Here is a 15,524-nt window from a genome sequence, read left to right on the forward strand (position 1 = left end):
ATGAAAATGATCTAATCCTTGTCCCTAGGCAAGATTAAAGGAATATAAATAAAATACATCATTTCTCAAAAAATATTTCACAAGTACTTTAGGCTCTTTTCACTGCTTAAATATTCTATACTATTTCAGAATCTAAGTACTATCTATTTAAAATCTTGTTCCTTTATAATACAGTTATTTGCATGTTTAATTTTTGATGAAATTTGTGAATAACAAAAGTATAACAATAAATCACCATATCATTTTTTTGTTAGTCCTCTTTTTTTTACAGGCAAAATATTACACTTCTCTCAGATTTCTTTATTTAATAGTTTCCCTGATTCCTTTTCTCAACTTAGAATGGATTATCCAAAAAAGCTAATATATATGGTGTTAATTTTCAACCTAATAAGCACTGATTATTTGGTGTGCATTGTGGGATTGAACATGACAAGATATAATAAAAATAATAATGACTAATATTTATACATTGTTATTTTATTATATACTGAGTACTTTGTCACCAATGGTGCTAAGCAATTTACTTGCAGTATTTCATTATACACTTTGAGGGTTATATTAGTTTTATTCCTCTTTTATATGAGGATACAGTGGTATAGTAACTTGACAAAATCACATCAATTACTTAAGTAAGTAATATATTAAGTTATATAAGCAACATAAGCAAGTTATGAAGTAATTTGTCTAAGGTCCCAGTTTGGAAATGAGAGCAGCAGCACTGGAACTTAACCTCTATTTAAACCTAAACCTGTGCTAACCACTGCAGTATTACAGCCTTCAGGTTTTTCTCTGATTCTGCATGCTCAAATATCATTCAACTTTTATCTACATGATAAATGTGCATTGATTAATTGCCATTTGTCAGGCACAGAACCTAATGCTGACAATATATGAAGGACAATTTGAAGTTTTGATCATACAGAAGGTATTGTCAAGTGAAGAGTTATTAATATTTAACATTAAAATGTGGTGATAATAGCTACTATCTTTGGGAGCATGATGTATACAGAGATATTTTAACACAGATTAGAGAGTGGAGGAATGTATTTTGAAGATAATAAATTTTAACTGAACTCTAAAGTTGAAGTGGAATTAAGTCAGTAAAGGAACAGGAAGGGCTTGTTATCAAAGGTGGTATCGTGCAGTTATTAAGAGCGTGGATTCCAGAGCCAGGCTTCTAGGCTTAATTCTGAGTTCAACCCTAGTAGGTGGCTTCCAACAGATTTCATTTCCATGAACTCAGTTTCCTTATCTATGAACTGGGACATATAATAGTGCTTACCTCATATTACTGTTGTATGGATTATAAACGCATTTAGAAAAGTGTTCAGAATATAAGTGGTGCCACATACATGTTTGCTATGATTATTATCATCTAGGCAGAATCATGCATATAAAGGCATGAGGGGAGAGAGAGTGTGTCCATATTGTTTACAAGGAGGTCAAATTCTTAGTTGAGCTGTCTAGTAAATGAACTACTGATGGCTATGGAAATTATGTGCAGGGTAAATAAAAATGCAAACAAAAATTCCTTTATATGTATATTTTGTTCAGTATTCATTTCTGAAGAATTCATTTTTATTTAGATTACCTATAGGCCTTTTAAAAAACTATGAGCCACGGGCTGAGGAAATGCAGGGAAATTTTGTCTATGAAATGGTTTTGGAGGCTCATCTGGGAGAGAAATCTTAGCATGTGAGTGCTAATAATTTTTATGATTGGTTGTACACAACTTTTGTCATAGTGAGAATATGTTACATCAGAATCCAAAATTCCTATTACTCACAAGAATTCATTGCATCTTATAAGTAATTTTTAAATTCAGAGGCTTACTTTATCTCTGCTGGCACTCTAAATTAATCTTCAAAGTTAAATTTTGCTAAACTATACTATTGCAACCCCCAATATCTCCAAACCCAAACATCAAAATTACTTCCCAAATGTCGTTTATTAAATTACTTAGAGGCCCCGTGCATGAATTCTTGAACCAGGGGGTCCCTCAGTCTGCCCTGTGGGATCAGGTTGAAACTGGTTCTCCGACATCTCCCGAAGGGTCCCGGATTGCAAGAGGTGCAGGCCAGGCCGAGGGAGCCCACCGGTGCAAGATTGGGGCCAGGGAGGGAAACGGGAGGTTGGCCAGCAGGGAAGGACCATGGGAGGGCTCCAGGGTGTGTTTGGCCCATCTCACTCAGTCCTGATTGACCAGACCCCAGTAGCAAGCTAACCTACCAGTTGGAGCGTCTGCCCCGTGTTGGTCAGTGCACAGCATAGCGAGTGGTTGAGCAACCTTAGCATATCATTAGCATATTATGCTTTGATTGGTTGAACAGATGACTGGACTACCAGACACTTAGCATAGTAGGCTTTTATTATATAGGATTTGTTCTCTCTTCCAATCAGTGCTTCATGACATAGAATTTACACATAAATTATGAGTCATAAATATACAGAAAAGTGATAGTTGCAAATTTGAAAGGCATTTGGGTGGAATGACATTACATTAGCCTCACAGGAAAAGATCTAATCTCACTTCTTATAGGAATTAGAACTTAAAATTAACCTTTTGATTAATTACCAGTTGGAATTGCCTTAAAGGTAAGTCATAGTAATTTTATAAGGTTAAAATGAATAATGACTATAAAATAGCATTGTGAATCCTAATACTTAAACAGATTATTTGTATCTAAGATCACAGCCAAGAGTTCATTTATTTATTTTGCCTTGTGCCTCTCAGCAGGTTTCTGCCATGGGTGACAAGGGAACAAGCAACCACACAGAAGTGACTGACTTCATTCTCATAGGCTTCAAGGTCCGCCCAGAGCTCCACATTCTCCTCTTCCTGCTATTTCTATTTGTATATGCCATGGTCCTTATAGGAAATGTTGGGATGATGGCCATTATTATGACTGATCCCCAGTTGAACACACCAATGTATTTCTTCCTAGGCAACCTCTCCTTCATTGATCTCTTCTACTCATCTGTTATTGCACCCAAGGCCATGATCAACTTCTGGTCTGAGAGCAAGTCCATTTCCTTTGCAGGTTGTATGACCCAGCTCTTTCTCTTTGCCCTCTTCATTGTGACTGAAGGATTTCTCCTGGCAGCCATGGCTTATGACCGCTTCATTGCCATCTGCAACCCACTCCTGTACTCTGTCCAGATGTCAACACGTCTCTGCACTCAGTTGGTGGCTGGTTCCTATTTTTGTGGCTGCTTCACCTCAGTTCTTCAGACCAGCATGACACTCACTTTATCATTTTGTTCTTCTCGGGCCATTGACCACTTTTACTGTGATGTTCGTCCACTTCAGAGAATATCTTGTTCTGACCTCTTTATCTATAAAATGATTTCCTTTTTCTTATCCAGCATCATTGTCTTGCCTACTGTCATAGTTATCATTGTTTCTTATATGTATATTGTGTCCACAGTTCTAAAGATACACTCCACTGAGGGACGTAAGAAAGCCTTTTCTACTTGCAGCTCTCACTTAGGAGTTGTGAGTGTACTGTATGGTGCTGTCTTTTTTATGTATCTCACTCCTGACAGATTTCCTGAGTTGAGTAAAGTGGCCTCCTTATGTTACACCCTAGTCACTCCCATGTTGAATCCTTTGATTTACTCTCTGAGAAACAAAGATGTCAAAGAAGCTCTAAAAAAAATTCTAGAGAAGAAAAATACTGTTCTTTGATTATTATTTCTCTTCCACCAAAGTTGCTGTGACTATTTCATGCATGCTCCTTATGGCCATTAAGGAAAGTTATTCTCCTGAACATAATAAAAGTGTTATCAGTAGCATTTTCAACAGAGATTGTGCTTCCCATTATTACTTCTTCCTTTTCCTCTGAGACATTAATTTTGAACACACTGATTACAGGAGATGTCCAGGATGTTAGAGAAGCATTCTTCAAGATGAACCCTCCCACTGATTTCAAATAACATTTTATTTCACAGAATTGATTTCTATTTACTTTTATGGCATGCTGCTTTACACTCTTTATATTTTATTATAATGTTTAAACAATATTTTGTCTGGTGTTCATCTTTGGAATTGATCCTCCACTTATACAATCATTGATAATTGACAATAATGCTCAATTTATTTTTTAAAATAAAATATTTCTCAATTTTATAACTAGTTTCTATACCGTGTTAAGTGGTCATTAAAATTTCACTTTGAATCAAGTATTTTATAGGTGTTATATTGAGAGGAAAGAGTAATAAGAAGACTTGGATAATAAGTAATCTTCACTATATACATTAACTTCTAAAACTGTATGTTGACTGTGGCAGGTATTGTGGAGTGCTCTGAGGCACTGCTAGTTGCTGAATTCTAATATAAAGAACTAAAGTGGAAGATAAATATTGGCAAGCATTTTTGAGCAATAATCCCTTCGATGTATATCTTCATAATTTTTGTGTTAATTACTGTAAGAAATACTGAATATTGTTATAGAAACAATTCACCCATCAAAATAGAACGTGATCCAAATTTCCTCATCTATGCCTTTGAAGGTTTATTTATTTGATTAATTTTATGTTCTGGTTTTATAATAGTTTCAGGTATAAATGATCTCATTCTTTAGGGAGCTTATAATTTACTGTGAGAGTTACATCCTTGGACAGACAATTAAAACCCAGCAATGTGTATGCCAAAGATAATAGAGATTGCAAGGTGGAGTGCCTGAGAGCAGGTGGTTGGTAATCAAGGAAAATCTTTAGGACTCTGTGAAAAATGTATGTAAAAGGGGATAAAAATTGAGTCAGGGAAACTGCCAGGTCGGTTTATATTATTGATATGTGCTTAGAGTACGTCAGCGTAAATGAAAAAAGACTGAATTGAAAATTCAGGTAAAATACACAGAACATATTAACTGGTTAATAGCAGAGTATACTGAAAAAATTGTCCCTCACCATTTTTTAACTTGAATGGTGTGTATGGCGATGGCACAAACAGATAAACAGTAATGGAATTCTCACTGCACTATGAATAGGGAGGAATTCCCTCAACTTGATAAAAACATCTACAAAAAAGTCCAAGGTCATATTTTTAAAAGCTAAGATAATCTTTAATTGTGAGAAACTGGAAGCTTTCTCACTAACATTAAGAACAAGCAAGAATGTCCTCACTCACCACAACTTTCAAAATCCTATAGAAAGTCTTACTAACATAATAGACAAGAAAAGAAATAAGTGTTGTGGGTTGAATTATATCTTCCAAAACCTGTATGTTGCAACCCTAGCCCTCCAGCACTGCAGCTTGTGATTATATTTGGAGAAAAGGTCTTCAAAGAGGTCATGAAAATAAGGCTCTTGGTGGGCTCTAGCGCTATCTGACTGGTATCTTTATGAGAGAGGAGATTGTGACACACAGGAGACACAGGGGTGACTGTGCACTGACGTATGCCAATGTGAAGAGGGAGCAAACAAGGAGAGAGGCCTCAGAGAAAACCAAATCTGGGGGTACCTTCATCTTGTACTTCCAGTTTCCAGAACTGTGAAAGAATAAATTTGTTTTTTAAGCCATCCAGTCTGTGGTATTTTGTTATGGCAGTTCTAGCAAACTAATATAAAAAAGTATACAGAATGGGAAGGAAGAAATAATACTGACTTTGTTCACAGATGACATAATTGTGTGTGCAGAAAATCTGAATGAACTGACAATAAAACTCCTGAAACGAATAAGGGATTATAGAAAGGTTGCAGGATATATGGTTAACATACAAAAGTCAATAGCTTTCTGTGTGCCAGCAATGAAAGAGTGGAATTTAAAATGAAGACACAGTTACATTTGTATTAGAACTCCTCAAAAATAAAATACTCAGGTATAAATCTCACAAGTATGTACAAGATCTACAGAAGGAAAGCTATAAAACTTTAATGGAAGCTATCTAAGAAGATCTAAATATATATGGGGAGATATTTTATGTTTATGAAGAGAAAGACTCAATACCAAGCTGTCAGTTCTTCCTAACTTGAAGTACACATTCAATGCAATTCCAATCCAAATTTCAGCCAGTTTTTTTGTATGTTGAGAAACTTTAGATATTGAATCTAAATGTTATATGCAGAAGAACTAAAATAACCAATACAATACTGAAGGAGAAGAACGGAATCAGAAAACTGACATAACACAACCTCATGACTGACCATATAGCCACAGTAAGACAGTGTGGTATTGGTGAAAGAATAGAAAAATAGATCAATGAGGCAGAACAAAGGGGATAGAAATAGAGCCACATAAATATAGTCAACTGGTCCTATCTAATAAAAGACAAAAAGGGTAATTAACCGTACCTCCGCTATGCTTCCCATTGGCTAATCAGCGAGATATGCAAATTAACTGCCAACCAAGATGGCGGCCGGCAGCCACACAGCTGAAGCAAACATGAGGCTTGCTTGCTCCAGTGATAGAGGAAGCCAAGGTTCCCTGCCTGCCGCAGCCCGGCTCTGAGCTCCGAAAGCAACAATGTTTCAATTATAGAAGCTAAACAAACCCCAGATACCTGCTTTTAGCTAGTCGCAGCCTCAGAGCTGGGAGCACCAGTGAAGGCAACAGAGTTTCAATTATAGAATGTAAATAAATCCCAGAATAAAAAAAAGAAAAAGAAAAAAAGGAGTGGCTGCGAGCTTCAGTCGCAGGCCAGCCTGAAAACGGCCCTCAGCCCCTCACCCAGACTGGCCAGGCACCCCAGTGGGGACCCCCACCCTGAAGGGGGTGTGACCAGCTCCAAACAGCCATCAGCCCCTCACCCAGGCTGGCCAGGCACCCCAGTGGGGACCCCCACCTTGATCCGGGACACCCTTCAGGGCAAACCAGTGGGCCCCCACCAGTGCACCAGGCCTCTATCCTATATAGTAAAAGGGTAATATGCAAACTGACCCTTACAGCAGAAAGACTGGGAATGACTGGTCACTATGACACACAATGACCACCAGGGGGCAGACGCTCAATGCAGGGGCTGCCCTCTGGTGGTCAGTGTGCTCCCAAATGGGGAGCTCTGCTCAGCCACAAGTCAGGCTGATGGCTGCCAGTACAGCGGTGGTGGTGGGAGCCTCTCCTGCCTCCTCAGCAGCGCTAAAAATGTCCGACTGCAGCTTAGGTCTGCTGCCTGCTGGCAAGTGGACATCCCCCAAGGGCTGCCGGGCTGCCAGAGGGATGTCTGATTGCCAGCTTAGGCCCAATCCCCTGGGGAGCAGGCCTAAGCCAGCAGGTGGTCATCCCCTGAGGGGTCCCAGACTGCGAGAGGGCACAGTTCGGGCTGAGGGACCCTCCCCCCGAGTGCACAAATTTTTGTGCACCAGGTCTCTAGTCTTTAATAAAGGAGCAAAGATAATACAATGGAGAAAAGATAGTCTTTTCAACAAAGAGTACTGGAACAACTGGGCATCCACATGCAAAATGTGAAGTAGGTATATACTTTATACCATTCAAGAAAATTAACTCAAAAGGATCATAGACCTAAGTGTGAAGCAAAACTATAAAACATTCAGAAGATAACATAGAAGAAATCTAGATGATGTTGGATATGATAATGCCTTTTTGATGCAATACCAGAGGTATAATCCAGGAAAGACATAATGAATAAGTTGGACTTCACTGACACTGAAAACTTCTGATCTATGAAAGACATTGTCGAAGAATGAGAAGAAAAGATAAACATTTTCAAAAGACATATCTGAAAAAGAATATATAAAATATGCAAGGGAACTCTTAATACTCAACTATAAGAAAACAACCTAGCTGATTAAAAAATAGACCAAGACCTCAATAAACACCTCACCAAAGAAGATATGCAGAAGGCAAATAAACACATGAAAAAAAGTGTTCTATGTTATATGTCATCAGGGCATGCAAATAAAACAACAAGGAGATACCACTATGCACCTATCAGAATGGCCAAAATCCAGGACACTGACATCATTAAAGGCTGACAAGCATGTGGAGCAACAGGAACTCTCATATGTAGCTGGTGGGAATTCAAAATAGTACAGCCACTTTGGAAGACAATTTGGCAGTTTCTTGCAAAAACTAAACATAATGTAACTATATGATTCAGCAATTATGCTGCTTTGCATTTACCCAAATTTATGTCCACACACAACACTTCACAGAGGTGTTTAAAGCAGCCTTACTCACAATTATCAAAATTTGGAATAATCAAGATTTCCTTCAGTAAGTGAATAAATAAACATAGTATATCTAAACTGTGAAATATTATTCAGCACTAAAAAAGAGCTATCAAGCTGTAAAAAATTGTGGTGGAAACTTAAATGCACATTACTAAGTTAAAGTGTACAACTAGAAAAACTACCTATTGTATGATTCCAACTATATGACCATTGTGCCTAATGTATTATTATTTTTGGTAATTATTTCTCATGTACTAAAGAAAAAAATCTATATTTCAATTTCTGGATATGGACATGCACACATATTATATATATATATGTGTGTGTATTTATATATATTCTTGCCTCTGTCTATTCGATCAATCTTGTTAATTGAACTTCTATACATTTTTTTGATTTCTTGTATGCTTTATTTTCAATATTTAGGTGAGATATGTGATGATTTACTATAATGGTGTGATACTATTGTAATAAACCTAGTTAGGAATAACTGGAAAGGAGCAAAAAGAATACCAATATAATAGGCATGCCACTTGTGCAGCTTTGCCAGGAGGCTGCAGTTTAACACTCCCCAGGAAGCCACTGATCGCTGGGGAAGGGACTGGACAGGGTGGAGAACAGATGCATGCCCAGTAAAGTCTAGGAAAAATAGGGAAGACACCTTTCTGTCAGTCACACCTGGGAACAGGTCATTGGCCAAAGTAGGCATGCCTACTCCAGGCGTGGGAAGATTTGAGATATTTCATCCCATGAATAGAGGAGCTTGGTCTCTTATGTTTGGGGGACTCTTGGCTCCCCTGCGTTCACCCACATGACTCACAGCTCTGTGGACCCCACACATAATGGACTAATGGACTGCAACTAGCCTGATGCTGTACTGGACTCAATTCCACATGGAAAGGAAACTCTGGACACTGGTTGTGTTTCTAGCTCTACTGACTCCCCAGCTGCACATCTTCCAGGACTGGATTAAGGGACATGGAACTTTTGAAACTCAGGGATGTAATTCCATGAAAACAAAACTTTCTACCAATATCTTGCCCTCCCATGGGAGCCTCCAGAAATGCTTATTCTAGTGGTACCCCAAGGACCCCACTCTCACTAGCAAAGGGGAAAGGCAATCCACACATTTCTCTGATAACTTGTGGAGTGGCAATTTGTTTCTAGAAAATGTTTCTTCTATATTGAAGGTATTTTATTAGTTAAGTACAATTTGAGAATGATTTTATTTTGCCATTAATTTCCATCAAACTACTCAGCTTTAGTGAAATAAGGCAGTCAGAGAAATATAAGTACCATATGATTTCACTCATATGTGGAATTTAATGAACAAACTGAACTAACAAGCAAAATAGAGACAGACTCATAGATAGAGAGCAGTCAGAGAGCTCTGGTGGTCGTGGTGGGGGCAGTGTTGGGGGATTGGAGGGATTGAGCAAAAAAGAAAAAAAAAAGAAAGAACTCATGGGCATGGACAACAGTGTGGCTATACAATAGTATAGCTTGATATCTGATATTGTGATTTCTCCAACTTTGTTCTTCTTTCTCAGATATTTAGGGTCTTTTTTTATTCCAGATGAATTTTTGGAGAGTTTGTTCTAGGTCTTTGAAGTATACTGTTGGTATTTTAATGGGGATTGCATTGAATCTATAGATTGCTTTGGGTAGTATGGACATTTTAATGAAGTTAATTCTAGGAATCCATGAAAATGGTATCTTCTTTCATTTGTTTATGTCTTCTTTATCTCTTTTTTCAATGTCCTGCAGTTTTTTGAATACAGGTCTTTTATCTCCTTAGTTAAGGTTATTTCTAGGTAGTTTAATTTTTTTGTTGCAATGGTAAATGAAATTGTTTTTTAAATTTCTCCTCCTGTGAGTTAATTGTTGGTGTATAAAAAAGTCATAGATTTCTGGGTGTTAATTTTGTATCCTGCTACATTGCCAAATTCACTTATTAAGTATAATCGTTTTTTTTCTTGTTTAAAGTATTACAAACAGTAGTACATAAGTCTCCTTTTTTTCCCCATTGACCTTCCCCTGGCCTACCCTACCCCCCAGCACATGCCCTTACCTACCCCCAGTGTCTTGTGTCCATTGGTTATGCTTAGATGCATGCATATAAGTCCTTCGATTGATCTCTTACCCCCCGCCGCCAACACTCCCCAGCCTTCCCGTTGTAATTCGACAGTCTGTTCCATGCTTCTCTGCCTCTGTATCTATCTTTTTGTTCATTAGGTTATAATGTTCTTTATTATCCATAAATGAGTGAGATCATGCGGTATTTTTTTTTCACTGCCTGGCTTATTTCACTTAGCATAATACTCTCAAGTTCCATCCATGCTGCTGCAAATGGTAAGAATTCCTTTTTTTTTTTAAACAGCAGCGTAGTATTCCATTGTGTAGATTACCGTAGTTTTCTAATCCACTCATGTGCTGATGGGCATTTAAGCTGTTTCCAAATCTTAGCTATTGTCAATTATGCTGCTATGAAAATAGGGGTGCATATATACATTCTGATTGGTGTTTCTGCTTTCTTGGGATATATTCCTAGAAGTGGTATCACTGGGTCAAATGGCAGTTCCATTTTTAAATTTTTGAGGAAACGCTATACTGTTTTCCACAATGGCTGCACCAGTCTGCATTCCCACCAGCAGTGAAGGAGGGTTCCTTTTTCTCCGCATCCTCTCCAGCACTTGTCATTTGTTGATTTGTTGATGATAGCCATTCTGACAATTGTGAGGTGGTACCTCATTGTTCTTTCATTTGCATCTCTCGGATGATTAGTGACTTTGAGCATGTTTTCATTTGTCTCTTGGCTTTCTGAATGTCCTCTTTTGAAAAGTGTCTATTTAGGTCCTTTGCCCATTTTTTGATTGGATTGTTTATCTTCCTTTTGTTAAGTTGTATGAGTTCCCTGTAAATGTTGGAGATTAAACCCTTATTGGGGATAACATTGGCAAATATGTTCTCCCATGCAGTGGGCTTTATTGTTGTTTTGTTGATGGTTTCTTTTGCTGTGCAGAAGCTTTTTATTTTGATGTAGTCCTATTTGTTTGTTTCCCCCTTAGTCTCTCTTGCCTTAGGATCTGTGTCTGTAAAGATATTGCTACGACATATGTCTGCAATTTTGCTGCCTATCGAGTCTTGTAAGGGTTTTATGGTTTCCTATCTTACATTCAAGTCCTTTATCCATTTTGAGTTTGTTTTTGTGTATGGTGTAAGTTGATGATCTAGTTTCATTTTTTTTTTGGCATGTATCTGACCAAATTTCCCAGCACCATTTATTATAGAAACTGTTTGACTTCATTGTACGCTCTTGATTCCTTTGTCAAATATTAATTGAGTATAATGGCTTGGGTCAATTGCTGGATCCTCTATTCTGTTCCATTGCTCTATATGTCTGTCCTTGTGCCAATACCAGGCAGTTTTGAGAACCGAGGCTTGGTAATATAGTTTGATGTCTGATGTTGTGATCCCTCCAACTTTGTTCTTCTTTCTCAGGACAGCTGTGGCTATTTGGGGTCTTCTTTTATTCCAGATGAATTTTTAGAGAGTTTGTTCTAGATCTTTGAAATATGCCGTTGGTATTTAAATAGGTATTGCATTGAATCTATAGATTGCTTTAGGTAGTATGGACATTTTGATGATGTTGATTCTACCAATCCATGAACATTGGATGTTCTTCCATTTGTTTACGTCTTCCTCTATCTCTTTTTTAAATGTGCTGTAGTTTTCCGAGTACAGGTCTTTTATGTCCTTGGTTAAGTTTATTCCTAGGTATCTTAGTTTTTTTGGTGCAGTGGTAAATGTGATTGTTTTTTCCATTTCTCTTTCTGTGAGTTCATTATTGGTGTATAAAAAGGCCATAGATTTCTGGGCGTTAATTTTGTATCCTGCTACATTGCCAAATTTATTTATTAGGTCTAGTAGTTTTTTGATAGAGTCTTTGGGGTTTCCTATGTATAGTATCATGTCATCTGCAAATAAGGACAGTTTTACTTCTTTTCCAATTTGGATGCCTTTTATTTCTTTTTCTTGTCTGATCACTATGGCTAGTACTTCTAGTACTATGTCAAACAGGAGTGGTGAAAGTGGGCATCCTTGTCTTGTTCCTGTTCTTAGGGGAAATGGTTATAGTTTTTGCCCATTGCGTATGATGTTGGTTGTAGGTTAGTCATATAGGGTTTTCATTATATTGAAGTATGATCCCTCTATTCCCATTTGCTGAGAATTTTTATCAAGAAAGGGTGTTGGATTTTGTAAAATGCTTTTTCTGCATCAGTTGATATGATTATGTGATTTTTATCTCTCAGTTTTTTTATGTGATTTATCACATTTACTGATTTTTGGATATTGTACCATCCTTGCATTCCTGGAATAAATCCCACTTGGTCATGGTGTATGATCTTTCTAATGTACTGCTGAATCCGATTTGCTAAAATTTTGTTGAGGATTTTAGCATCTATGTTCATCAAGGATATTGGCCTGTAGTTTTCTTTTTTTTAGTGTCTTTATCTGGTTTTGGAATTAGGGTAATGTTGGCTTCATAGAAAGAACTTGGAAGTGTGCCTTCCTCTTGAATTTTTTTGGAATAGTCTGAGTAGGATAGGTTTTAGTTCTTCTTTGAATGCTTGGTATAACTCCCCTGTAAAGCCGTCCGGACCAGGGCTTTTGTTTGCTGGAAGAGTTTTGATTGCTGTTTCAATTTCTTCAGTAGTTATCGGCCTATTCAGGTTTTTTGTTTCTTCTTGGTTTAGTTTTGGGAGCTTGTATTTTTCTTAGAATTTGTCCATTTCATCTAGGTTGTCCGGTTTTCCTTTTTGTTGGAATAGAGTTGTTCATAGTATTTTTTCATAATTGTTTGTATTTCTGTGGGATCGGTTGTTATTTCACCTCTATCATTTCTGATGTTGTTTATTTGGATCCTCTCTCTTTGCTTCTTGGTAAGCCTGGCTAGAGGTTCATCAATCTGGTTTATCCTTTCAAAGAACCAGCTCTTGGTTTTGTTTGTCTTTTTTTTAAATATATATTTTATTGATTTTTTTACAGAGAGGAAGGGAGAGGGATAGAGAGTTAGAAACATCGATGAGAGAGAAACATCGATCAGCTGCCTCCTGCACACCTCCCACTGGGGATGTGCCTGCAACCAAGGTACATGCCCTTGACTGGAATCGAACCTGGGACCTTTAAGTCTGCAGGTTCAACGCTCTATCCACTAAGCCAAACCAGTTAGGGCTTGTTTGTCTTTTGTATTGTTTTTTTTTGGTATCTACTTCATTTATCTCTGCTCTGATCTTTATTATTTCCTTCCTTCTGCTTACACTGGGCTTTTTTTGTTGCTCTCTTTCTAACCCTTTGAGTTTTATGGTTAGGTAATTTATTACCATAGTTTCTTGTTTTTTTTGTGATAGGCTTGTAGAGCTATGACCTTTCCTCTCAAGACTGCTTTCACTGTGTCCCATAGATTTTTGGATTTTTGTATTTTCATTGTTGTTTGTTGCCATTATATTTTTTATTTCTTCTTTGATCTCTCTGGCAACCCAGTCATTGTTTAATAGCATGCTATTTAGCCTCCAGGTGTTTGATTTATTTTATTTTTTATTGTACTTGATTTCTAGTTTTATGCCATTGGGATCTGAGAAGATGCTTGATATAATTTCTATCCTTTTGAATTTGAAGAGACTTTGCCTGTGCCCTAATATGTGGTCTATCTTTGAAAATGACCCATGTGCACTTGAGAAGAATGTATATTCTGTAGCTTTGAGGTGAAATGTTCTGAAGGTGTCAATTAAGTCCATCTCATCTATGAGTCATTTATGATTGCTGTTTTCTTTGCTTATTTTTTGTCTAGAGGATTATCCAGTGATGTCAGTGGGATATTAAAGTCCCTTACTATGTTAGTATTGCTATCAATCTCTCCCTTGATATCTTCCAGAAGTTTTTTTTATGTATTTGGGTGCTCCTGTATTGGGTGTATATATGTTCACTAGAGTTATATCTTCTTGATGTATTGATCCCTTTAGTATTATGAAGTGGCCTTCCTTATCTCTTGTTATGGCCTTCAGTCTGAGGTCTATTTTGTCAAATATAAGCATTGCTATCCCAGCTCTTTTTTTCATTTGCCTGAAAGTTATTTTCCCATCCCTTCATTTTCAGTCTGTGTGAGTCTCTTGTTCTAAGGTGGGTCTCTTATAGACAGCATATATATGGTTCATGTTTTCTTATCCACTCATCCACTCTATGTCTATGATTGGAGCCTTTAGGCCATTTATATTTAATGTTATTATTGATAGGTACTTGTTTGTAGCCATTTTTCTTCTTTGTGCCTGTGTTCCTTTTCCCCCCTTCTTTTTACAGCATTCTCTTTAGCATTTATTGCATTCTGGGCTTGGTTGTGATAAACTCCCTTAGCCTTTTTTTTTGTCTTTGAAGCTGCTGATTTCTCCTTAAATGATAGCTTTGCTGGATAGAGTATTCTTGGATTCAGGTCATTGCTTTGCATCACATTGTATACTTTTTTCCATTCCTTTCTGGCCTGATGTGTTTCTTTTGAGAAATCATTTGATAATCTAATGGGAAATCCCTTGTAGGTAACTTTATCTCTCTCTCTTGTAGCCTTTTAGATTCTCTCTTTATCGTTAATGTTTGCCATTGTAATTATGATGTGTCTTGGTGTGGGTCTTTTTGGGTTCATCTTCTTTTGGACTCTCTGTGCTTGTGTGACTTTTTTCTACACCAAATCAGAGATGTTTTCTGACATTATTTCTTCAAATATGTTTTCTAACCCTTGCTCCTCTTCTTGTTGTTCTAGAACCCCTATTTTATGTATGTTGCTTTGTTTCATGTTGTCCCAAAGCTCCCTCAAGCTTCTCACCATTAATGAGACACCATAAGTAAAAAGAACGTTATTTTTACTTGAAACGTATGCATGGCAGTATTGGCCAGCATCCAAAAAGTAACCAAGTTTGTTGCTCTGTTTAAAAGAAAGAAAAAATATTTTTAAAAAACTCCCTAAATGTAGCTTAAAGATCACTCTGGGAGGAAATAAAGGGAAATGCTCTTCAAATATTTAGAAACTGTAATTAAAAGTCAATGTATTAGGTCTTAAAAAGTAAAAATATTAAAAAAAACCTGACTTAAAACGTTAAATGACTTTTTAGAAGTTATGAAAGGACATTAATTAGTTGAGACCTTATCTAAAAATCTCTGTGGAAGAAATGACAAATTTGTTACTCAATTAAAATGACTCAGTAACACAAGCTGTCATTTCCAGCAATTTTGTAAAAAGTGGAAAATTCACCACATTATAGGAATCTATACTAATAATAGAGGAATATGCAAATTGTCCAGGATGCCATCACAGTAACAGTAATGACAGAACAGCAGGCTGCATG

At 37.1% G+C, this 15,524-nt stretch overlaps 1 protein-coding gene across 1 annotated transcript; it reads left to right on the top strand.

The window, feature by feature from the left end:
- Nucleotides 1-2,689: 2,689 nt before the first annotated feature.
- Nucleotides 2,690-3,688, top strand: LOC102425069 (olfactory receptor 9K2-like). The gene has a single exon (XM_006101292.2). The coding sequence runs from the start codon at nucleotides 2,747-2,749 to the stop codon at nucleotides 3,686-3,688; it is 942 nt and encodes a 313-aa protein (XP_006101354.1). The 5' UTR covers nucleotides 2,690-2,746.
- Nucleotides 3,689-15,524: the final 11,836 nt, after the last annotated feature.

Source organism: Myotis lucifugus, unplaced genomic scaffold (genome assembly GCF_000147115.1).
Source record: "Myotis lucifugus unplaced genomic scaffold, Myoluc2.0 scaffold_350, whole genome shotgun sequence".
In the NCBI taxonomy this organism is placed as follows: Eukaryota; Metazoa; Chordata; class Mammalia; order Chiroptera; family Vespertilionidae; genus Myotis; species Myotis lucifugus.

Bases quoted from the DNA above. Each gene is read 5' to 3' on its own strand.
- LOC102425069 (XM_006101292.2), top strand. From the start codon at position 2,747: ATGGGTGACAAGGGAACAAGCAACCACACAGAAGTGACTGACTTCATT.